Source organism: Hylobates moloch, unplaced genomic scaffold, assembly GCF_009828535.3.
Source record: "Hylobates moloch isolate HMO894 unplaced genomic scaffold, HMol_V3 SCAFFOLD_13, whole genome shotgun sequence".
Classification (NCBI taxonomy): domain Eukaryota; kingdom Metazoa; phylum Chordata; class Mammalia; order Primates; family Hylobatidae; genus Hylobates; species Hylobates moloch.
This window is the reverse complement of record NW_026652288.1, coordinates 911532-937283: the sequence shown is the minus strand read 5'-3', so window position 1 is coordinate 937283 and position 25752 is coordinate 911532. Positions and strand designations below refer to the sequence as shown.

At 42.1% G+C, this 25752-nt stretch overlaps 1 protein-coding gene across 7 annotated transcripts in view; it reads right to left on the bottom strand.

Moving 5' to 3' along the window:
• SNTG2 (syntrophin gamma 2) overlaps nucleotides 1-25752 on the bottom strand; it is a 383441-nt gene that overhangs the window by 78307 nt on the left and 279382 nt on the right. For 5 of the 7 annotated variants that reach the window (XM_032172122.2, XM_058426468.1, XM_058426467.1 and 2 more), the window contains 2 exons: nucleotides 20425-20496; nucleotides 12315-12521 (listed from right to left, as the gene is read on the bottom strand). In XM_032172122.2, coding sequence (XP_032028013.1) covers nucleotides 12315-12521; nucleotides 20425-20496 — 279 coding nt within the window. The remainder of the gene's footprint in view (nucleotides 1-12314; nucleotides 12522-20424; nucleotides 20497-25752) is intronic. The other 2 variants (XM_032172124.2, XM_058426471.1) reach the window with 1 other exon arrangement.

The following is a 25752-nucleotide window of genomic DNA, read 5'->3' as shown; positions in this document are numbered from 1 at the left end:
AGTATTATTCTATATCATATTTCAAAACTTATGAACAATAGTGGTTTTTTAAATAATTCAAGAAAGATTTTTTTGAAAATTTACCTAGAAAATTAATTTAAGCATATAAGAAAATTATGTTTTGCATATTTCCATGTGAAGTGCTTTATAAACATCAATTAATTTTTATAATATCATTTAAAGATATAGTAATCATGTTAGAAATAAGTACACCAATTCTTAGGAAGGTTCAGTGACTTATTCAAAACTATCTTCCCAGCCACTTATGAATTTTAAAAAGGCAGCTTGTGCATCTGTCTCTCTCATATACAATGTATCTAGCTATGGTGCTCAGAAAAGATTTTGCTTCACAGCTGGATGTTATCTGCAATGCCCAGAAATAGCGGTCCTGGAATCCTGAGAGGGCCACCCTGGGCTAGGTGGATGCCTGACTGACCGCTGGAGAAAGGCACCTACTCCAGCCACCTTCCCATCTGAAAACATCGCAAAAAGCATGCAGCACATCAGAGATGCGGTGCAGATACAGCAAATGAAAGAAAACTTTTCTGGTTACAAAAAAACAGCACAAACCACATGAAAGATGATATAAGCAAAAGGCTTCAGAACGACCAAAACAGCCCACACACAAAACCTTAATTCCTGTACGGGAGCCCCCGCTCCTCCAGGGAGGTTACATTCCGAGACCCTTAGGGAACGGCTGAAAGCATGGAGGTAAGGAACCCTATCTGTGCTCTCTACGATGTTTCTTCCTACATACATGCATACCTGCGATAAAGTTTAACTTGTGAATTAGGTGCAGGAAGAGATTAGTAATAGAAACGAATAATAAAACAATTATCACTGTATAGCAGCATCACTGCTCTTGCACTTCAGTAGCCCTTATGTGACATGACTACATACGATAAGAGTGACTTGAATACAAGCACTGCAACACTGTAAGAGTCGATCTGATCGCAGAGATGGCTGCTAAGTGACTAATGGGTGGTGTGCAGCCTGGATGCACTGACAGAGGGGTGATTCGCGCCCTGACAGAGGGGTGATTCGCGCCCTGACAGAGGGGTGGTTCGCGCACTGACAGAGGGGTGGTTCGCGCACTGACAGATGGGTGATTCAGGCACTGACAGGGGTGATGCACGCACTGACGGGTGATACGCGCGCTGACGGGTGATTCACGCAATGACAGAGGGGTGATTCAGGCACTGACAGGGGTAATTCGCACAGACAGATGGGTGATTCGCCCGCTGACAGAGGCGTTATTCGCGCACTGACAGGTGATCCGCGCACTGACAGAGGCGTTATTCGCGCACTGACGGGTGATTCGTGCACTGACAGGTGATCCGCGCACTGACAGAGGTGATTCGCGCACTGACAGAGGCGTTATTCGTCCACTGACGGGTGATTCGCGCACTGACAGGGGTGATTCGCGCACTGACAGAGGTGATTCGTATCCTGAGGGGGTGCAGCAGGGTGGCACGAGATTCATCACAGTACTCAGAATGATGTGCAATTTAAAACTTAGGAATTATTCATTTATGGAATTTTTCATTTAATATCTTTGGACCACGTTTGACCACGGGCAACTGAAACCTCAGAAAGCAAAACAGAATTGAAGGGAGACTACTGTATGTCACACTTACATAAACAGGCTTTACATCTTCACTTAGGTTTTCTTTGCTCTTCGTTCTGACAAAAGAGAAAGAAGCATTGGTATTTCTTTTCTTGGCTACCACTGCACTACAAATGGCCATGAAATCTGGAGGGAGGCCTACTACAGGAAGCAGCAAGAAAAACAGAATTGAGGCTTGTAGGACGAGTAAGGAATCTAAAATTTATTTAAATAAAAGAACTTAGCAGATGGTCAGGTAGCTTACCTCACTAGCACCTGGTGCCCTCCATAAACAGCAACATGGTACAGTAACTGACATGGTCAGATAACAACATACCTCATTAGCACCTCGTACCCTCCATAAACAGCAACCTGGTATGGTAACTGACACGGTCAGGTAACAACATACCTCACTAGCACCTCCTGCCCTCCATAAACAATGTTGCATTAACTGACATGGCCAGTTACTTGATTGAGTTGCCCCAAAATGAGGTTACTTGCCTACTGTGATTAAGCAGGTGAAGTGCATGTTATATTGTGAAACTGTTTCACCAAAAAGTAGTTCCAGATTTGCTTGGAACTGAAAGAGATGTCTCAGTTATATGAAAATTTTGCTGATTAACTGATGACATTTGATAAATGAAATAATCACCATTTTAGTAATGTGGTGAAGTTAATACTTGCCACGAAGTGTCAGAGAGAATGTTACTCATTGGAAAACCAGAAAAGCATTATCTTCCCCTCCTTTCCAGTGGGGATGGAAACCCCACTGACATGGAGGCCCCAGAGTGGGGCCTGACACTTCCGGCGGGATCTCCGTGGAGCTTGTCTGTGAGGCTGTGCCCCTGCCGCCCTCTGAGGAGCAGCCGAGCTGTCTTCCCTCTTCCCCTGCATAGCCCTACACGAAAACCTCCTGCAGGTGCCCAGCTTGCATGTCACCAGCTGCCTCTTCCCTGGCATCATGTGGAAAACCCTGACTCCCTGCTATGGTTCGGATGTGGTTTATCCCAACCAAAACTCATGTTGAAATTCACAGGCTGACTTTGGAGATATCATAGGTTTGGTTCTAGACTACTGCAATAAAGCAAATGTCACAATAAATCAAAAAGCCTTACTAATTTTTTAGTTTCTGGGTGTATATAAAATTGGGCTTACACTATATTGTAATCTATGAAGTGTGCAAAGCATTATGTCTAAGAAGCAATATACACACCTTAATTTAAACATACTTTGTTAAAATAACCTAGTGGTCATCTGAGCCTTCAGTGAGTCTTCCTCTTTTAGCAGAGGGAGGACCTTGCCTGGATGTTGATGGCTGCTGACTGATGCAGATGGTGGTTGCTAAAGGTTGGAGTGGCTGTGGCAGTTTCTTAAAGTAAGACAACAATGAAGTTTGCCTCATCGATTTACTCTTCTTTTCATGAAAGGTTTCTCTGTAGCATGTGAGGCTGTTTGATAGAATTTTATCCATGGTAGAACTTCTTTCAAAATTGAAGCTAATTCTCTCAAACTCTGCTGCTACTTTATCAGCTAAGTTTACGGAATATTCTAAATGTTTTGTTATCATTTCAGCAATATTAATATAATCTTTACCAGGAGTAGATTCCATCTCAAGAAACCACTTTCTTTGCTTATCCGTAAGAATAACTCCTCATCTGTTCTAAGTTTATCCTGAGATTGCAGCAAGTCAGTCATCTTCAGCTTTCACTTTTATTCTTGTTCTCTTGCTATTCCTATCAATTTGCAGTGACTTCCTCCACTGAAGTCTTGAATCCCTCAAAGTCATCCATGAGGTTTGGAATCAGCTTCTTCCAAACTCCTGCTAATGTTGATACTCTGACATCCTCCCATGAGTCACAAATGTTTCTAATGAAATCTAGGGTGGTGTATCCTTTCCAGGTTTTCAATTGACTTGCTCATCAGAGGGTTCACTATCTATAGTAGCTATAACCTTATGAGATGTATTTCTTAAATAATAAAACCCGAAAGTCAAAATTACTCCTTGACTTGTGACCTGTAGAGTGGGCGTTGTGTTATCAGGCATGAAAACAACATTGATCTTGGACATCTCCACAAGAGCTCTTGAGTGACCAATTGCATTGTCAATGAGTTGTAATATTTTGAAAGGAATCTTTTTTTCTGAGCAGTAGGTCTCAACAGTGGGCTTAAAATATTTACTAAACCATGCTGTTAACAGATGTGCTGTCATCCAGCCTTTGTGGTTTTATTTACAGAGCACAGGCAGAGTAGATTTAGCATCACTCTTTAGGGCCCTAGGCTTTTTGGAATGGTAAATGAACCTTCGCTTCAACTTAAAGTCTCCATATACATCGGACCCTAATAAGAGAGTCAGCCTGTCCTTTGGTGCTTTGAGGTCAGGCAATGACGTTTGTCTAGCTCTGAAAGTCCTAGATGGCATCTTCTTCCAATAGAATGCTGTTTCGTCTACATGGAAAATCTATTGTTTGGTGTAGCTTCCTTTATCAGCGTTGTTAGCTGGATCTTCTGGAGAACTTGCTGCAGCTTCTTGATCAGCACTTGCTGCTTCACTTTGCACTTCAGTGTTTTGGAGACAGATTGTTTCCTTAAACTTCATGAACCCACCTCTTCTAGCTTCCAATTTTTCTTCTGCAGCTTCCTCCCTTCTCTAAGCCTTCATAGAATTGAAGAGAGCTAGGGCCTTGTTCTGGATTAGGCTTTGGCTTAAAGGAGTATTGTGGCTGGTTTGTTCTTGTTCAGCACATTGATCTTGTTTAGAACTTTCTTCATAGCAGCAGTATGGCTGTTTTGCTTTCTTATTATTCATGAGTTCACCGGAGTAGCACTTTTAATTTCCTTCAAGAGCTTTTCCTTTACATTCACAATTTGGCTATTTGGCACAAGAAGGTTTTGACCTGTCCTGGCTTTTGACATGTGTTCCTCACAAAGCTTAATCATTTCTAGCTTTTGATTTAAAGTGAGAGACATGTGACTCTTCCTTTCACCCGAATACTTCAAGGCCATTCCAGGGTTGTTAACTGGCCTAATTTCAATACTGTTATGTCTCGTGGAATGAGGAGGCCCAAGGAGAGGAAGAGAGATGAGAAAACGACTGGTCAGTGGAGCAATCAGAACACACTTAGCAGTGACTGATTAAGTTTGTCATGTTATATGAGCAACATTGGTGGTGCCTGAAACCAATTACAGCAGTAACAACAAAAAATGATCACATATCACAGTGACAGATATAGTAATAATGAAAACACTGGAAATACTGCAAGAATTCCCACAATGTGACAGAGACATGGAGACATGACAGAGCACATACTGCTGGAAAAATGGCAGTGATAGATTTGCTTACTGCAGGGTTTCCTTAAATCTTCAATCAAAAATAAATAATAAAAAGAGTATCTTCAGAGCTTAACAAAGCAAAGCACAATAAAACAAGCTGAGTCTGTAGTTACTGAGGTAAGGATGTTGGGAGGTGGAGTCTTTAAGAGGTGGGGACTAATGCAGGGCATTTGGGTCATGATGGCTCTGCCCTGGTGGGTGGCTTGCTGCCATTCTCTAGGTAGTGAGAGAGTTCTCCCTCTCTGGAGACTGGATGAGATTTTTCAGGAATGAATTCGTTTTTACAAGGATAGGCTGTCGTAAAGCCAGGACACACTTCGTATTTGGCCCCTTTGCACATGTTGGCTTCCTCTTTGACCTACTGCATGTTAGGACTCAGCAGGAAAGCTCTGGTCAGAAGCCAGTGTCATGCCTTTGAACTTCCCAGCCTGCAGAACTATGAGCTAAATAAGCCCTTTTTCCTTTATAAATTACCTAGCCTCAGCTATTCTGTTACAGCAACACTAAATAAACTAAGACTCTCTCACTGAGCCTTTGTGCAGGGGCCCACCAGCCAGGTGGATTCCCCTTCCATCTACCTTGGCACACACTACCACACCAGTGACAAATGTGAATGTGCAATGGTCATGCTCCTACGACAAAATCTAGGCAGAATTATCCTGATTGAGGGTAGAATGGTGACTTCTTAGAACAAAACCCATGGCAGAATCACCCTCATTGAGGGCAGAATGGTGAGTTCTTAGAACAAAATCCAGGACAGAATCATCCTGATCGAGGGTGGAAGAGTAAGTTCTTAGATGTGACACCAAAAACACAATCCATAAAAGAAAAACTCAATGAAGTGGACCTCATTAAAATTAAACTATTGCTCTGGCAATTAGACAGAATGTACTCTTGTTGCCTGGAGAGTGTTCCACATCATTGCATATGCCAATAGTTCATTCTTTCTGTTGATGAATTCCACTCCTTTATATAGATACACACACATTTTTGATTGATTCCTATGTCAGTGACCATTTGCGTTGTTTTTAGTTATTGTTGTTTACAAATGAAGCTGTTATGAGCATTTTTGCATACACCAGGGTAATGAGAAACTTTCTGGATCTTATGGTCAATGTGTCTTTACATTTAAGATACTGTCAAGCTGGGTGTGCAATTTTCCACAGCCACCAACAGTGAATCAAACTTCCAGTTCCTTCAACAACACTTGGCATCATAAGTCTTTTAAAATTTACTCATTCTAATACGTGTGCTGTGAGATTTCACTGTTTTAATTTGCACTTCCCTACATGCTAATGATTTGGAGCACATTTTAACATACCTATTTCCCATCTAGAAATCTTTTTTGAAGTGTTTATTCAAGCCTTTTCCCAAATTTCTTATTGTTTTTCTAATCATTGAGCTTTGAGATCTTTTTATGCATTACAGATAGAAGTCCTTTATCAGTTATATGCCTTGCAAATATTTTCTCCCAGTTTTCATATATTCTCTTCATTATATCAGCAGTGTTTTTCAAATAATAGATGCTTTTAATTTCAAGTCTAAATTATCAATTTTCTTTCATGGTTTGTGCTTCTGGTTTTGTATCTGAGAAATATTTGCATAACCAGAGGTCACAAAGACTTTACCCTGTTTATTCTTCTAAAAGTTTTATAGTTTTGCACTTATATTTAGTTCTATATTCATTTTGAGTTTATACTTATATATATAATATTTATGTATATAATGAGTCAAAGTTCGTTTTTTCGTATATGGGCATCCAATTATCCCAGCATAATTTGTTCAGAAGGCTTTCCCTTCTCCACTGAACTGCCTTTGCACATCTTCCATACACAGAAGCTCTTTTTGACTGTGCTGGTCTTGATGGTACGGTAGGAGTGGTAAAGGCGTTGATGAATCACAGAGCCACCTTGATTTGCTTAAAATTCTGTTGCACATGATACCAAACAACTACTAAAGCCAGAATATTAACCAGTGTGTGAACAAGAGTAGTCTTTGGAGAGTCTTTATAAACAAAAAGGAGAAATTATCAGAAAAATTTCTGAAACTTGGAAACAGGCAGAAGAGATTGGTGTTCTGTGAGAGCAGCTCAGACCAGAGAGCAAACCTAAGTCCAGAAATGGAGCAGGAGGGAAAGACGGGCCCATTAGGGAGAATGCTCCTACCAAGGGAGCTGTGTGGAAGGAGGACAGCTTGGTTTGCCTCAGTGAGGTCGCATTCCCCGAGGCGGGCAGGCAGGGGTGTCTTTTCTACACCTGCTCCCTGGGATATCCTTTCTACACCTGTCCCCTGGGGTGTCCTCTCTAAACCTGTTTCCTGGGATGTCCTTTCTGCACCTGCTCCTGGGATGTCCTTTCTAATAGAATACTTTTTTTTTTTTTTAACCAGTACCAGTCTGTGGCCTGTCAGGAACTGGGCCTCACAGCAGGAGCTGGGTTAGTGAGCATTACCACCTGTCCTCTGCCTCCTGTCAGATGAGCAGAAGTATTAGAGTCTCAAAGGAGTGGGAACCATATTGTGAACTGCACCTGTGAGGGATCTTGGTGGCACACTCCTTATAACAACCTAATGCCTAAGGATCTTTCACTGTCTCCCATCCCCCCAGATGGGACTGTCTAGTTGCAGGAACACAAACTCAGGGACCTCACCTGCATTATGGTGGGTTGTATAATTATTTCATTATAGATTGCAATGTAATAATAATAGAAATAAAGTGCACAATAAATGTAATGTGCTTGAATCATCCCCAAACCATCCCCCTGGCCCTGTCCGTGGAAAAACTGTCATTCACAAAACCAGCCTCTGGTACCATAAAGGTTGGGACCATTGCTGACTTCATTTCCAGTCCCCAGGGTGGGTGCCGGTTCGCAGAAGCCAATCAACCAATGGCGTTCCCTTGACGAGAAGCCAATCAGCCAATGGCGTTCCCTTGATGAGAAGCCAATCACCCAATGGCGTTCCCTTGACGAGAAGCCAGTCAGCCAATGGCGTTCCCTTGACGAGAAGCCAGTCAGCCAATGGCGTTCCCTTGACGAGAAGCCAGTCAGCCAATGGCGTTCCCTTGACGAGAAGCCAGTCAGCCAATGGCGTTCCCTTGACGAGAAGCCAATCAGCCAACTGTGTTCCCTTGACAAGAAGCCAATCAGCCAATGGCGTTCCCTAGACGAGTACTTTGGTCTGATGGGCTCATGACCTAGGCTGGCACAGCCAGGCTGAAGGGGACATCCTCAGTGGGTTATGGAGGCCATTTTCTGCCTCCCCTGAACACCGACATGAATGCTTGTTGCTTCTGCAGGCATCTTATGACCAGGAGGGGAGCCACACCGAGGCACAATCTAGACCTCAAAGCTCAGCAAGGTGGAGTATGGAAACCTTGTTATGGGAAATAATAGCAACATTCGGTATTGTTTATGGTTGGGTGAGTCAAAAACTTTCTCTTACTTGTAGCCAAAGGCATACTATGTGATAGATATTTTATACTTTGTGTTTTTGTGTTGCTATTAGGAAAGATATACATTTTTAATTTTAAATTCTAACAGGACATAGCTGGTATAAACAAAAATTTAGATAAATTGACATGAAAATGTACAAAAGTCTTGTAAATTGCAGAACAACATGCATATGTGATGACTTTTCAATAAAAAGGAAAAAATATACTTGAATATGTGTAAAAACAGTTTGAAGATTATATAACATAATATTGGCATTTGTACCTCAGCTTGGGAGGCAGGGATGGAGAGGTTGGAACACGGAAGGGCTGTTATTCTCTTACACATGTGTGTGACACTGAATTCTGGATAACTTGGAACAATATTTGTAATGTAGATATTATTTAAGAGAGTAATAATGTTGATAAGGCGGTTAAGGACATGCACGAAGCTACTACCCTGATGATGGAGAACTTTTCTGTAAAATGTACTGACCTCACATAGGTGCATTCAGAAACGACTGTGAAGAAGTGTCATGAGTTTAGATCCAGAGCTTGTGAAGGGGGCAGGGCTTTCCTTTCAGAAATCCTTTTAGAGAAGGAATGAACACGCTAATCAATGCTGGAAAAGTGTTACAATTAGTAAAGAAAAATCAACGCTATCAACACTATACACATGTAATTCTTCTGGAGATTTAAAATTGTGAGTCGAGTTGGAATACGATCAAAGTCAGGAAATAGTAGAAAAAACTAGCAAAACAAGCAAAACGGAGATAGAAGGTGGAGAAAAGAAATCCAGCAGTGCTATTGAATCAAGAACACATTTACGGAGAGTTTGAAATACGCCAGGGACCGTTCTAAGCACCTTCACACTATTTCATTTCTGTCACATGTGAGGCTGAATGTTTCAGCAGAAAGAACGTGACTCTCAAGACAGCAATTCTTGAAATCTTGCATAGATTCTGCCATTGTGGTTTAGTCTCTAGATGACTGTGGAGAAGTAACATAGCCCTTCTGAACTTTCGTTTACCATTTGTAAAATAACGGGAAAAGAAAAGAACAACTGTATCTTAGACGTATTAAAAAAGTTAAATGATGTACACGCAATGCATCCAGCCTAGTATAGAGTATTAGGCATTTGACTTAATTCATTTACAGATATTACTAAATGTAATATAATTTTATAATACTCCATGATGAGTTATAATACTTAATTTACAGTTTATGTAATGGAGTTTTGGAGAACTATTTTCTCTAATTCACGAAGAGGGAGTGGGTCCATCTAATTTTGAAATGCTTTGTCCTTCCCAGGACACCATGGGCAGATCTGATAGGAGTCAGGCCACTACATGGGGTGGAGCTCAGGAAATGCCTGCAGGGTGGGTTCCTAAAACACGGGTCCTGAGTGAGGCGGAAATTGGGAATCCATTGCCCTGAGAGGTCTTGCATGACCTTGCCACCCTGCACAAGGAAGCATCCACCCGGGGCTTCTTTGAGGGCATCCACTTTGCTGAGTTGTGAAGGTCCAGCAAGTCAGTCATGGGCAGCATGGCACGGCCCCAGCAGTTCTTCCCAACAGTGGTCATCATGGCCCCCATAGCCCCACTCAACACAGTCCTGCAAAAACGTGGATGGAAGCCCACGCCCACTTACAGTCTCTGCAGGTGTGCCAACTTGTTAACACCCTCATTGCCTCCATCCCCCATGAAAGGTCTTCATTATCTCAATCCTGGATTATTGAAAATGTTTCCTCTAAAATTCACCTGGGCACATTGCTGTCTGCTGAGTCCTAGCCCGAATCTTAGATCTTTCATTCTGCCAAATGGAGCATTAGCCTAATTTTTCAATGCTTCCCACTGGGAATGCCTTATCTTCTCCACCTGTGCAAGATACCAGTGATTTTTAAAAGAGATTAACCACTTCCTCTAGGAAAGATGTCCTGACCATGAAAGTCCCACCCCCAGCTCTGACCCCACTCCCACCCTACCCCACACCTTTTTTCTTTTGAGACAGGGTATCACTCTGTGGCCCAGGCTGGAGTGCAGTGGTGCCATCATAGCTCACTGCAGCCTCGAACTCTTGGACTCAAGAGATCCTCCCCACTCAGCCTTCTGAGTAGCTGGAACTACGGGCATGAACTACCATGCTTGGCTAATATTTTATTATTATTTTTTGCAGAGATGGGGCTTCTAGGTTTCTTGGGCTTGGTTGCCCAGGCTGGTCTCTAATTCTGAGGCTCAAGGGATCCTCTTGCCTTAGCCTCCCAAAGGGCTAGGATTACAGGCATGAACCACCATGCCCAGACTTCACCCCCTTTAGTGGAATAAGGATAGTACAGAACATAAGGAAGGACTATTCATAAAGAATTTCTATTTTTTTAGGAATCCTAAGTAAACTTCCACCCTCTAGAATGCTTCAGACATTAATTTCACTACATCTGGATGAAATTACTAACCTTTCGCCCTCCCTCCAACACTGTAATTCTGTGATTGCTCTTATTCAGGATATCTTCTCCTGTAACCTGTCACCTTCCCACAGATGAGTCTGAACGGCCACCGTGACTCTGCTCAGCCAGGCACAGGTCCTGGGGCACTAGAGGGCGTGGGGCAGCCCCCGCATACGCAGCGGAGGGAGAATTCTCTCTACTTCTCCAGGATTTACGTTGAAAGCAAAACGATTACTGCTATCATCTAAAGAAAACAAGCAGAAAGTTCACCTTGTCCCAGAAATGCTCTTTCACTTTGCCATTTAATGACTTGAACCTTTAGTACTGATGGTTTCTAAGTGGCCAAATGCCACTATACATTTGAGTAAGTCCCTGAGATGAGGGATCCTATGTTTAGTAATTTTCTTTCCAGTATGTAATGTTCTATAATGGTTAATGAATTGGATGCTTCAAATATACAGGTTACTTTAAGCATCAGGAATCAACCATAATTCCAATTTAGGGTGCCCAATTTGAGGGGAAAATCACAGCGGCCTGGGATAAATGAGAATAAACGTTGGCATCGGTTTCTGTGAAGATCTGGGTGTGACTTCATTCTGTGGACTAAGAGATCTCAGTGTGCATTAGTTACAGGGACGCTTTGTGCTCTGTGATGGCACACCAAGGAGCCTGGATACATTTTGACACCCTGAATGAAAGATAAATAACACAGAATATTTTCACATTCAAAGTATATATATGTATATTTAAATGAAGTAGCCATCTTTAGTTACTAAGTTCACACACAGCATTCTCTGCGCTCAGCCAGGCGGGAGCCCTGGACTTTGGTGTGAAGTCAGAGCTCCTCTGTGATGCATTGCCTCATTTATCTTCTGTCACTCTTCATTCCTGTGGCACGCATCCTCCCTGAAGGATCATCCCACTATTTCGGATAAGGAGGCTTATAATGCATTCTTCCTTATCCCTTCACATGGTATACATTCAAATTTGTGAGTGATATATTTGCTGTTGTCAGCAAGAAAAAGCAATTCAGACACACAAGCTATTTTATATTCTCCTTTGGACCATATTAAGTTTGAGAGGAAGAACCATTAAGGTACCTTAAAATATTACAAACATCCAAGTAACTGCACGACATATTTTACTCATTTGTAAGCTAGGTGTTCTGTCTCCTGGAGCACAGGCTAGAAGTGTCATCACTTATCAGGAATCTGAGTGCCACATTGGTAGAGTCCCTGCCTGGAAAGCTATGCAGCCCATTCCTCATATTCAGTGTAGACACAGACACAAAATCCTCTCCTCCCCTTCCCTTACACTACAGCTCACGTTATCCATGGAGCGCATGACTCCGTGTGAACGATCATTTCCACACAGTGGCTCAGGTGAAAAATTCTCACCTTCTGAAGACTCCCCTTTTCCCCCAATAAATTGCTACATATACCCCAACGCTTTGTCTCAGACACCCGAGCAGGTGTAGGTGAGAAGAGTGTGAGTTGTTCACTCACCCTGGTTCTCTGAACTTCCATGAATGTGGCTCTTTGGAAGGACGTCTCCCACACGGCCAGCTCGCTGCCAAGCTCCACATTGAAAACATGGCTCTTCCCATGGCCAGCCACGACGCTGAAGCAATAGGGCCTCTGGTCCTCAAAGTCAAAATCTTGAAGACCCAGATACAAGTTTGCTTGTAACCAGCAGTCCTCTGTGAGCCAGAACTGAAAAACAGAGCATGGATTGGAAACGTGCAGCGCTGGGAGGTCATTCCCATGCTGAGGGCCCTGGCGTGGGGAGAAGGCAGCGTTTGCGTGATCTGGGAAATGGTCTCCTGGGTGCAGACAAGTAGGCAAATTCAGAGCAATGAGCCTTCTCATGCACAGCTGGTGCGGAAGTGGTCCACAGACAAATATCTGTCAATAAATTATGTCAAAAGCCTAATTCTCTGTAAGTGCCTTTCCCTTAAAATACTGGTCACCACACACTTTCCTGTTTTACTGTGAAGAGAAAGATGAGGCTGGGTGTGATGGCTCACGCCTGTAATCCCAGCACTTTGGGAGACTGAAGTGGGTGGATTGCTCGAGCCCAGGAGTCTGAGACCAGCCTGGGCAACATGGCAGACCTTGTCTTTACAAAAATAAATGAATAAATAAAATACAACAAATTAGCCAGGTGTGGCAGCACACGCTTGTAGTTCTAGCTATTTGGGAGGCTGAGGCAGCAGGACTACTTGAGCCCAGAAGCCCGAGGTTACAGAAAGCCAAGATCACATCACTGCACTCCAGCCTGGGTGACAGAGGGAAACTCTGTCTCAAAAAAAAAAAAACCAAAAAAAAAAAACAAAAAAAAAAGATAAAGATGAAAGTCTTGAGACATTGATGCTCGTGTTTATCACAAAACCGAAAAACACTGAAAACACCGCCACCACTCAAACTAAGTGCGTCCCCTGCGCCTCCGAGTCTCTATAGAATTACTGACTCTTCCTCTCCTCGCGAGTTCATTGTCCTGAGATAAAGGACCGAGTACCCAAAACGCCTCTAAAGCACGACAAGGCACCCGGCCACCCAGGAGCTCATTCTGCCAACCCAAAGGCCTGACAAAGGGAATGATGTAATGATGTTGTTCCATTTCTGGTTAATCGTTTAACCCAGAGATGTAAGTTACTTACAGCATGTCTATTATATCACAGGTTTTACTCTGTGACCACCAAGGTGACTTGGATGCTGCCAGCCTGTGCTGCACAGAGCAGCCTGGGGAGCTCCCCACTTCTTTTCCCCATCTGCAAGGTTGCACCCCACTTCGGGATTCATTTTCTCAAGGGCAGAAGAGAAAGACTGGGGGTTCCAGTTGTCACAATTACTAGGTCAACAGCATGGAGGTGCATGGTGAACGCACACTCAATACCTGGCTGGCACCTCTCTGTCTCTGTCTATCTCCGTCTATCTCTCTCTGTCTCCATTTCTATGTCTCTGTCTGTCTTTGTGTCTCTCTCTTTCTCTCTCTCTCTGTTTCTGTCTTTCTGTTTCTATCTCTTTCTATTTTATGTCTGTTTCTCTGTCTCTCTCTATCCCTCTCTTTGTCTCTGTCTGTCTCTCTCTGGACCCACCTCAGTTCTCAGCTCACCCATTCATTTACTGGTCCACAGATCCACCCTGAAGAGCCCCCACCAGACACCTTCCTGGGACACTGCACCCCAACGTCAATTTTGCTGCACCAGTCTCTCCCCAGTGAAGGGAAACGAGGTGAGACACCAGGGCTGGGGTTTCCAAAGTCCTAAATGAGAATGTGGTGTTCATCCACAGCCCTGCATATGGCAGCAGAAAGGAAGGGGAGCTGCCCACCTGCTGGGTCTTCCCATCATGATTCTGAGATATCTCCATTCACTTGGGCCAACCAGCCAAGCTGGACAGTCCCCACTCACACTTACGTTCAAGGTCCAGTCCCAAAATCCACATGAACTCAGCAGTTGGCCAAACAGTTTTACTTGAAATATGCTGACACATGCACTCTAGGCACAGGTTTGAGGTAAAAGCTACGACTGGTGTGTCTCAGGCAGGCCTCCTGGCCTCTCCGGGGGGGATGCCCTGGCTCTCCTGGCCCCTCAGATGGCTCTGCAGGATGACCCTCTGGTCATGGAGAGCATTGCACATTTATCCCTGTGCATCATCCAGACACCAAATGCCTTGTGGTGTGTGCATGTGAGAACATGTGTGCGTGTATGTGTGCACATGAGAATGTGTGTGCACACACGAACATGTGTACATGTGGAAATGTATATGCACATGAATGTGTGTGTACGTGAATGGGTGTAGTGTGCATACATTGCTAACCCTAAATGAGCCTTGAGTACAGAAACTGCACTTTAATTCTGGGGCCCTCTGGATCCTCTCCTTCAGGTGGGATACCTGGAACCTACAGGGTTACACGTCACAAACCAAGAACAACATCTTCATCATTGACCTTGTGGTGCAGAAAGTATCTCTTTATCCACTGAACTTAAATGTCAAAAACTGATAAAGAAAAACTTTTGGAAGATATTTATGTGGGAACGCACATCCCCCATTGAATGGCTCATTATAGTTGGGCCTTGAACAACCCAGGGATTAGGGGCGCCAACTCTCACACAGTTGAAGATTCACGCAGAACTTTTGACTCCCCTAAAACTTAACTACTAGTAGTCTATTGTTGATCAGAAGCTTTACTAATAACATGAACAGCCAATTAACACATATTCTGTATGTTATACGTATAATATACTACATTCTTAGAATAGAATAAGTGAATCCAGGCACAGTGGCTTACACCTGTAATCACAACTAATTGGGAGGCAGAGGCAGGGGCATCACTGGAGCCCAGGAATTTAAGACCAGCCTGGATGATATAGCAAGATCCTATCTCTAAATAAATAAATGAGTTAAGAAAGTAAGCTAGAGAATAGAGAATGTTATTGAGAAAATCACAGAGAAGATATACTTAGAGCACTGCACTGTATTTACTGACACCATAAGTTTACATCATCTGTTTATGAGATGAATGGTCTGAAATGGTGGCAACCACAGCTGCAGACCTCAACTGTGGTGCACAGCAAACAATTCAGCTTTTTGGCAACGCTGTGACACTCCCGCTTCTTGGGGGCACTTGTAACATCCATCGTGGCACCTCGTGTGGGGCCCGGGGTGTTATTCAAGGTTTACGTTACTGGACTCAACACGAAGGAGAGAAGGTACACAAGAACTCGGAGAGATCACTCGTTACCATGCTCTGCAATTTACTGGAGAGAGAAATTGCTTCCACAGGGATGATTAAGACATTTTACTCAGAAACCCATGTAACACTATGTGCTACAGTTAACCATGGGCAGGAATGATTGAACGCTGCATCTTTATCTTTGTCTATATTCCTCTCCACTGCAGATGGTGCCAAATAGATTGATTTATATTTTACAGGAGTAAATGATGAAATAGACTAGTATCTACATATATTGTATGAATTCATGACATCTCTAACTTTTCCTTAATGTTTTGATATTTCTAAGCTACACAGTTTGTCTTAAGAGGTTTTTAAAATTGTTTTCAAAAAATTTTCCAACATACTTATAGAAAACAATTGGCATACAAATGAGCCCATACAGTTCAAGCCCATGTTGTTCAAAGGTCAATTGTGTTTCTTTCCTATCACTTGCTGTATTTGGGCAGCTGTGTATTATAATAGAAGAACACCAGGTTTTGGAGTCAGATAAAATTTGAGGCCTTTCTTTGCCCAGTATTAGCTGTTTGATCTTGAGCAATTCACTCTCTCGGAGCCTCCACTTTTGAGCTGTGAAATGGAATTGTGATAAAAATGTTGTCATAACTTTACACGACAGAGCGGCCAGGATGCAGGGCTCACATCCCAGATTCACATGAGTTTACTACCTGTTTTCATAAAGACACACGTCCTAAGGCAATGCTGAGCCAGGCCGTACATGTCGATTTGATGTCTGCTTTGCAGCTACCTGGCCTCCTGGCAGGGTCAGCTCTGGCAATATCCAGAACAGCATTTCCAGCCACCCCCACGACTGAAGAAAGCCCACCCCCCACCTAGGACTGCAAAACATCATCTTATTATGTTCCCTTTCCTGAAAAAAACAAAAAGGGTTGTATTTTAAAATTACGTATTTTTTCTATTTATATTTATTATGAAACAATTATAGCAACAATAAAGGGAATTTAAAAGATAAATTTATTACTACTATGTTTTGTCATCTGATTTTTAAAAATATGTCAATAATTATTAATATGACCTTAATACTAGGACAATAATTATTAATATTCTCTTTCATGAAATGTGAATTTGTACATATAATTGTATAAATTTATAATGCAATTACTTAAAATATGTTGTAAGATTTTAAAATATTTTTCAATGGTCTTTTGATTATTCTTCAAATATCATTAATTTAAGGAATATCCTTAAACATTCTCATACATATGGCTCTTTGATTCCTCTGAACTCAGTGTTATAATGGACTCTTCTTTAGATTCAATTCTGAGGAGTAAGACTGCTTGATCAACCACGGGATTGTTTTTCCACTGTTTAGCCTCACAAAGAATGTGTTGTAAGTTCTACATAAGGAAAATTAATTATTCATATATAGCTCATTTCCCCAGACAGTTCCAGTAGCTCCTTTAAAAACAATCACTCAGCCCTTGTGGATCGCAGTGTGTTGATACGACTGGAAACCCTGAGCACTGAAGTTCAAGGTCAGCAGCTTGCCATCAATAGTCAGTCAGCGGCTGGCCAGGCCATTGGGTTTCCTCGTCTGGACTGAGCCTTCAGGTTTCCTCATCTGGACTGAGCCTTTCGGTTACGTCTGGACTGAGCCTTCTGGTTACCTCGTCTGGACTGAGCGGACTGAGCCTTCTGGTTACCTCGTCTGGACTGAGCCTTCCGGTTACCTCATCTGGACTGAGCCTTCCGGTTATCTTGTCTGGAGTGAGCCTTCGGGTTTCCTCATCTGGACTAAGACTTGACCCGGCTTCTTCCCACCTCTGGGACCTGGAACTCCCTATCTTTAGAGCATTTGCTTTAGAAAATGTATTATTGTATGTTCTTTCTCTGCCATTTGATACCTAAATCTTTCTAGAAGTCTCTTGCTAGCTGTACAACTCAGGACTGTCTTTCTCAAGGAGCTGGGAGCTGTCCCTTCAAAATGTGATCACTGGGAAGATGGTGTCATCTCCTGTCCCTGTGGAAGGATGGAGCCCAGCCTTGTAGGTGCCTGGCTCTAAGCTGTGCAACCACCTCCTATCATGAAGATAGGGGAAGCTCTCTGTTTCTCTGTAGGAAGCCAATCAACAGACAATGATGGCCCCAATCTCCTTTCCAGCCCAACTTGTAGAAACCCTCTCATCCTTTGTTTCAGTGGAGTTGGGTTTAATCTCTCTCTCCTATCATAATAGACGTGAATAAGGTCTTCTTGCCTTCTTCGCCTTTAACTCTGGTGCAATTTTGTCCTGACACGGCTTTAGGAAAATCATTTAGGAATTCTTCCTCTCAGTGTTGATATTATCCCAACAGGACTGCCCTGAAGATCGCTGGAGAACACATTCTGGAACTCTTAATGGCCACTCGCAACAGGCTCCCAGAACACCACTGTTTCTAGCGCGTGGAATAGAGCAGGATTCGGGATGAGCTTTGCAGCCACATGAGTCTGGGCCCCATCCCTGCCTCTGCTTGGCTTCTGGAAAGTCCACTTCCTGCTTCTGAGTTCTTAGCTACAAAACAGAGTTCTCCTTAGGTGGGGAGAGAATTAACTCAAGGACATAGCAAAGTGCTTAGCAAGGTTACTAGGGAAGTACTCAATAAAGACAGCTATCATTACTAAGATCTTCTGCCAAACATATGAGAATATTGACTTTTCCTGAAAATTTAATGGGGTATCTTTAGGTTGAGAGGACAGACCCATGGATTTCACACAGGACACTCCATAGCGTCCAGAGTGCTTTTCTGCCATGCTGCACGAAAGCTGTTTATCATTTCGCTCACGACTGCAATCAAGGCTGATTGATGCAATTTTCTCATCTATTTCGTGATGAGTGTTGAAATATAGAACACATAATTTTAAGAGTTGGGAAGAGTAATTTTTAGAGCAGAGAAGGTATCAGAGAAAAAATCACAACTTCAGAATTTGATTTCTGGTCTAAATATTAATGAGTACACTTTGAAATGTTAATTATGGATATTTAAAGAATCTATATGAAAAAGTACTAGTTCTTATGATACTCACATATTTATTTACATTTCTGAAAATGAATTGAATGCATTTACTTTTAAATCTATGTATGCTAAACGATAAACATCAGCATTAAACGTGTGTAAAAGCAGTCAATAGGATTTTGTAAGATCATTATTTTAAGACTTCCAAATAGGACATTCAACTCATATAATCTCTTTTTAAAAAATATTGAATGCTATAGATTTATTATTATTATTTACCCCATTTTTAGTTTAATACCTTTGCCACAGCCATTCTACTGGCTAATTTCATGATTTCATAAATACTTCATATAAAATTTACTAAAATTTTTTTTATAATCTTCCTGGGAAAATGAGATGGCTCTATAGATTACTAAGGAACCACATATGTAAGATACAATAATCTCTCAAAGACACCCTGGTACCTAAAGAACATCTCAGGTGCACGGAAGGAGAATCCTCTGAAATAAGAGGGGGGAGAAGCGAAAATGTGTTGACGAGGAGCCCATGCAAAGGAAACAAAAAGGCCAAGAACTCTACCAATTCCTCTGTGGAACTGTGATGAACGAAATGACCTGCATATCATCTACAACCAAGAGGCTCACGTTAACATAAGGCTTCCTTTTTACCATTTTCAAAATAATGCATTCCTGTCACAGATAATTTAGAAAACAGAGTAATTTTTAAAATGAAAACAACAATAGCTAGAAAAGCCATCACTAAGAGAAAACCACAGTTAATATTTTATTCTATTTTCTTCCGTTTTTTAATGAATATGCCTAGCACAGAAATGTTCACTTTCTGATCAATGATTGTTTATTACAACCTGTAATTAGGAGTCTTAATTTAAATACATCCAGCCCTTTCCTTCATCTCCTTCATTACCATATTCAACAAAAATAGGAACAATGCAGAAAAATGTTGCCCAAATAAATTTCTCAAAAATGGGAAAGAAATGTATTTATCGTTTGATAATATTATTATGGAAATGTATTTCCCTTGTACATGTTTCCATTAAAGGCAGTCTGAAATTCCAGATTTAAATTTAAAATAAAGCAAATACAGATAGAGAATATTATTTTTGAGGATATTTTCAATTTAAGAAAACAAACCAAACTTTGAAAGACAAATCTTTATTCAAAACTTCTAACTTTAGACGGATAACTCTTTTCGGTCAAATTCTCAGACTAAAAGGTACGTATTTTAAAACTTTCACTTAATATACCTATTTGTCTTTGTTTTGTGTACTCCTACATGAAAAAGACACAGGTGGTTTGTTTACATGATGCACTGAGTCACATACTAGGACACGGTGGCACCTGCCCACGGTGAGTGCATCGTCGCCTTGCTGTGGAGACACCTCTGCGGTCAGGTGGGGGGGGGGCCCAGGCTAGGGCCCTGCTGCACCTCCAGGCTCCAGGCACACCACCAGTAAGGTGTGTCCCCTGGAGGAAGGCTCAGTCCTTACCTACCCTAGGAACCATGAGCAGCAAACTGGCCAGACCCTGGGGCAAATTTGTATCTGATTTGTTGAAAACAATTTCAATAACAGCAGCAGCAGTAACAAAATCTAAAGTTCTTGGAATAAATTATTGTAAGCAGACGTCCTAAAACACATCTCTCCCCTAAAACACACACAAACACCGCATACCACATACACACAGACACACCCCGTCATCCATTCATCCTGCCTTGATGAGCAACAGGGTGACAGCTAGAACCCACGTACCAGGTAGGGCAGGAGGATGGGCCCAGATCATCACATTATTTTACTGTTTCAGATTTTACTATTTCAATGGCCCATGCAGAACAAACAATCCTCTCATTCCGCAAGCCCAAAGGGCATCTTATTTGTATGAAAGCATCTAAAGTGCAAAAGATACCTACCTTGTGAACTTTAAACAGCACCTCACAGAGGTGATAGGTCCTTTCTGCTCGCACCCAATCGAATGTGCTCACCTGCAAGAAACAGAGAACGTTCCATGAAAAGCAGCAGCTACTTTCAGTTGAAAAATTTAAAAATTTACAATAGTGTGACTGCATGTGTGTCCACCTCAGTTAAATCCTCAGCCCCTATTAGTATAAATTGGTAACACTAAACTTTACGTACTGCTGTGAGTTTTGATGAGTCGACACATCCTCATCTCTGTCAGTTTGGAGCAAATATAATAGATCCATTATTGATAGGAAAATGTCTATCTCCTTTATCTTAGATAATAAGATTGATATCTATGATATCTTGTCTATCACACGCGATTGGGCGTAATTTTAGAAAACCATTTTGGTTTCCTTTTAGATTAAATTAGGGATTAATTTTAAGAAACATTTAATGCATGTGAAAGTGAATGAGTTTATATATTTACTGGAGTACAAAAATGGACAGAAAATATTGTGTAGACGGTCTTCTGCTTTTTAGAAGTAAACTTAGTTCTATTTCAGAAATGAATGAAAAATCTGCTAACCAATTTAACCGAATACACTTTTCGTTGGTCTGACCTGTTGTAGTTCACAACTATTTTAACAATAATAATGACCAAACTAATCTCACTTTTGAATAATGTTCTATGGTTTACAATTCAAGCTCAGATATTTAATCTCTAAGTTAAAATATTTCATGCAGAAAAATCTAAAATATTCAACAATGTAACAAATTTGATGTTTTTCATTGTTGACCCTGTACTTTTTCCTTCAGCCAGTAAAAATAATCCAAAGTTCACTGAATTATGTCTTTGAAACACTGAAATTATCTTGGCTTTAATTAATTGGTGACTTTCTGGTAATCCTTGCACCAAACAAAATTCTCAAGACATTTTTGAAGTCATCACAACTGAAATGTGAAAAATTACACAAATAGTTTGCCATTTAATATTTAATTGCCGTAGAGTCAGCTCATTGTGATTTCGGCAATAAAACAGTAAGTAAAGGGAACAATTTGAAAGTGAGAATGGCCAATTACGATACGAACTTTAAGGTTGCTTTTGGATCTGGTATTCAGGCCATAAGAGTTACATTTCGAATTTGCTAGAGAGAGTCTCAGGTGCTTATTTCAGAGTTTAAAAGCCAGAACTCCAGCACCCCTTCTCTTGAGAGCTGGAGAGCCATGCTGATGGATGCCTGAAATAAAACATCACCCTGAATTCCACAGCAGTGCCCACTGATTCCTCAACACTGCACCTGCCCCTCCCTTCCCACTCCTCCCGTTCCCACCCTGGCCAGTGTGTTGTGCTACTGCCTGATGTCCGAGCTCAGGTGCTGGTTCTATTACTAGAAAATACTGAATTATGGATCCGCCATCTTTAACTTTCTCAGGACAATGCTGCTTATTTTTGGAGGCTGTAAATACAAAGGGAAAAAGACCCACTAAACACCCTATTCAGAGACATCTTCCCAAGTCTACTTGTTGCTGTAAATATACTTTATGCATATTCATGGTTTTATACTTTTCAAAATATAGCTTGTAATATCAGCATTTTCCCATGTCATTAAATGTTATTCAGAAATACAACCGTAACTACGGCCTAGAAATTCCTTGTGGAGTTATGGTTTTCTTAAGCTTTATCTTTGTGATGGACATTGTAGATTGCTTTTAGGTTTTCACAGTTGTCTTCATGCTGTGATTAATATATCTGGTCACTGTATTATGTTATGTCACATTGAATGCATTTTCCATACTAGCTGTTATCAATATGTGACAAAACAGCAGGGATTTGGGTCCTGTTCTAAGACAAAGCTTGGAGGAGGCTGTGCTCTTTGTTGTTCGCAGAAGCAGGTCTAGTCTCTCCCTCCTTCCGAAGTATCCATCATCTGTTTATTAAGCCCCTTTCTGTTCGTCCCTGTGGCATCTGCTGGTTTTGCCGTAGTCCTGCCTTCCTCCTACTCTTTTACTCCTCCTGCCAGTGGCCGTGTCTCCCCCTGGGGATCCCTTCTCCGATCCCAGAGCTATGACCTTGCCCCCAGCCCAGGGAGGCAAGGCGCAGTCCACACACAATTCAGGCCAGAATTCTCACCATCTCTACCACCATGATTGATTCAGGGAAGGGAATGTGCCTCGATCGGAGACACAGGTAAGAAGGTGGTCGGGCTTCAGATGGAACCATTTCTATTGTGGACTTGAAGAAAATGCTGCCACCCTGAGAGCTGTGGGAAGTCCCCTTGAGCCACGTGGATGTTATGAGTGTGGCAGTATCCACACTAGCTCCTGGCTGTGACAATGCACCAGAGGACGCAAGTGTTAGGAACAGGGGAGGTGGGGGCGGTGAGGGGCACAGGCTACTCTTCACCTTCCACTCGGTTTTCTGTAAATCTAAAATCATCCAAAAAACCAGTCTATTAATTAAAAAAAAAAGAAGCAGATCTTTCTATCATTGTTCTTTCCTTGCTTACCTGAACCTCATGGCTTCTTAAGGACTCAGCTCAGACCCAGCCCTGAGGCCTTTCCTGACAGCCCTGGCAGGTCTCCCTCCCTTCTTCCAAGTCCCAGCTGCCCTGCCATCGGCTCCCCGCTGCTGACACGCAGCTCAGGTGACTTCACGTGAGTGATCCTGTCTACACCCTCAGCCTGGCTCTAGCCTTTCACAGACATCCTTCCTCTCCCTACGTGGATGTGATGTGAACACTTCTCTAATTTAGTGAAACTGCAGGCATCAGGTTCCTCTGAGTTTCTGCCAGAAAAAAATTATCACCAAAAAATTCATCATGTCCGTTAGGGATCTTCTCACTTTTTATTTCACTAGTTGTAGCTCTAGACAATATCTAGGCTACAACAATTCAATGCTGAACATGACCATGTAACAGAAGGGGATTGTTTAAGATAAAACCACGTCCAAGGTATCCAAGAAGAGCATTTCGTGCATTGGTTAGGTTCTGCGTAGCTTGTAGTTCAGATAGGAGGTAGGTTGCTGCAACAAAAGTGAAAAAACTTGGCTAAATTGAGCTTAATGTTAGGAAAGCTAGTCAAAACCCTCTCTGTATGCATACACAAATGTGTGTGCATGTGTCTATACAGTCATGCACCACATCGTGACACTTCAGTTAACAATGGATTGCACAGACCACGGTGGCCCCATAGGTTCTAATGGAGCATATACAGAAACCCGGTCGATGGAAGTTGATACTGGCCTTGCAGATCAACTAGAGGAAGGAACTCATAATCAGTAATGGTGCTGGAACATTTGGTTTTCTATATGAAAATATACATAAATAAAAATATACGGGTCATCTAGGTTTCTGTAAGTACACCCTATGATGTTTGCACAATGACAAAATTGCCTCGCTGTGCATTTTCCAGAATATATAGCTGTCCTTAAGCAATGGGTGGCTATACATACATATGTGTATTAATACATGTAGTTATATATATATATATATACACACACAGCTTTGTGTGTATATATATATACAGCTTTGTGTATACACACACACACACACACACACACACATATAATTAGAAGACTAATGTAAAGCTCAAAATTCTAGGTGTGCACAGCCCACGATGCAGTGACAATGCTGAAAGCCTGGAGTACTGTTCTGAAGCAGGGCACTCCTAGTGTGTTTGTGCCATGCCTGAGTGTGGCCAGGCATCACCTGCTGATGCAGATTCCTGCACCCCATCCGAGCGGTTCAGATTTAGCAAGTTTGGAGTGAGGCTCAGAGATCCTGACTTTTTATTGTTAAGCAATTTACTGTTGATGTATCCATCATGACTCCCAAAGTGCAGCATGGACAGCAACAGCCTCGGCATCTCTGGGTCCCTGTTGGTGATGTCAAGTCTCAGGTCCGCACCAGACCTGCCATATCACAGCCTGTGTTTTTAAGAAGTATTCGCAGGTGATTCGTGGGTACATTGGTGTTCTTGATGTTTTATGAGGGGAGTCTGATGTGGTGGTCTTGTGGGAAAACAACCTGAGGATAAGAAGCCTGACAGCTTTTAACAGGAAAGGAAGGCCGAGGGTGGGATGGAAGCAGCCGCTGTGAATTACACACGAATTCCTTACTGCAGAGGCATGTTCAATCACCGCTCATTGGACAAACGATGCAAAGCAGAGGCGTGTTCAATCACTGCTCATCAGACAAATTCCTGACTTGGTAAACGACTGGCTCCACGCCACGGCTTCCTGAAATCCAGGGCTCCCCAACGCAGTCACCGTGGCTTATTTTACATGATTTTCCAGGACCACACCTCATATGTGAGAAAAGGGGAAACCCTCTGCTAAGAGGGGCCCATGCAGCATGAGCCTCTCTGAGGCACTTTATCAGCCGATCTTCTCTGGGGAATGATTTTGCATGTCGGGAGAGAGATCCACTGGCTCTACGATCATGCTTCTTACTCAGAGCAGTGACTTAACACCAGGGCAAGGAAACACGAGGTACGCAGATTCCTGGATTTTCTCCAGACTCTCACGGAACAAAAGAGACGTAACAGACAGTAGACGAGATGTGTGGTTTTGTAACTATATATCATCACTACGGTTTTCCAGATAATGGCAATTGACAATTTTCTAAGTATCTGGCCACATTTGGCTTGAAATGGAGCCGAAATTGTAGATTGCAAGATGCCATATCTTGGTACCTTTGACTGTTATCATAGAACAATGAATATGTGGCCCCAGAACAATATAGTTTGCTCCATCTACAAATCTTTATTTGAATTATTTTTTCCAAGTAATATTTTTAATGATAGAATATACTTATGTAATTGATAGTCTTAAAATTGCTAATAATTCTTGCATATGCATCGGCAGTTGCTGTATCATTGATATATTAATGCCATACAATTCTGTAAAATTGACTTTATAACTTCTTTTAACACATTTTAATGATGTTTGAAAACAGGAATAACTGAAACATCTTTCAGATTCCAATGTACAAATCAGAAATAAATACTCTGGCTAACAAAGGAGAGTAGAGTGTGTGAGAAGGAGTTGAGAATCCCGGCTTTAATCTCAGCTCTTCCAGCATCTCCTGATGCATGGGAAAGACAGAGATTAGGGACCCACCAGGGTGGGCTGGGCCCTCCTCACGGAACAACTGAACTCTGAAACACAGACCTGCTTTTTCCACTCCAATTCCTCCTTTCCACTCTTCTATCCCATTTCCCTTCTGATATGGTTGGGGTCTGTGACTCCGCCCAAATCTCATGTCAAATTATAATCCTCACTGTTGGAGGTGGAGCCTGGTGGGAGCTGACTGGATCATGGGGGTGGATTTGCCCTTTGG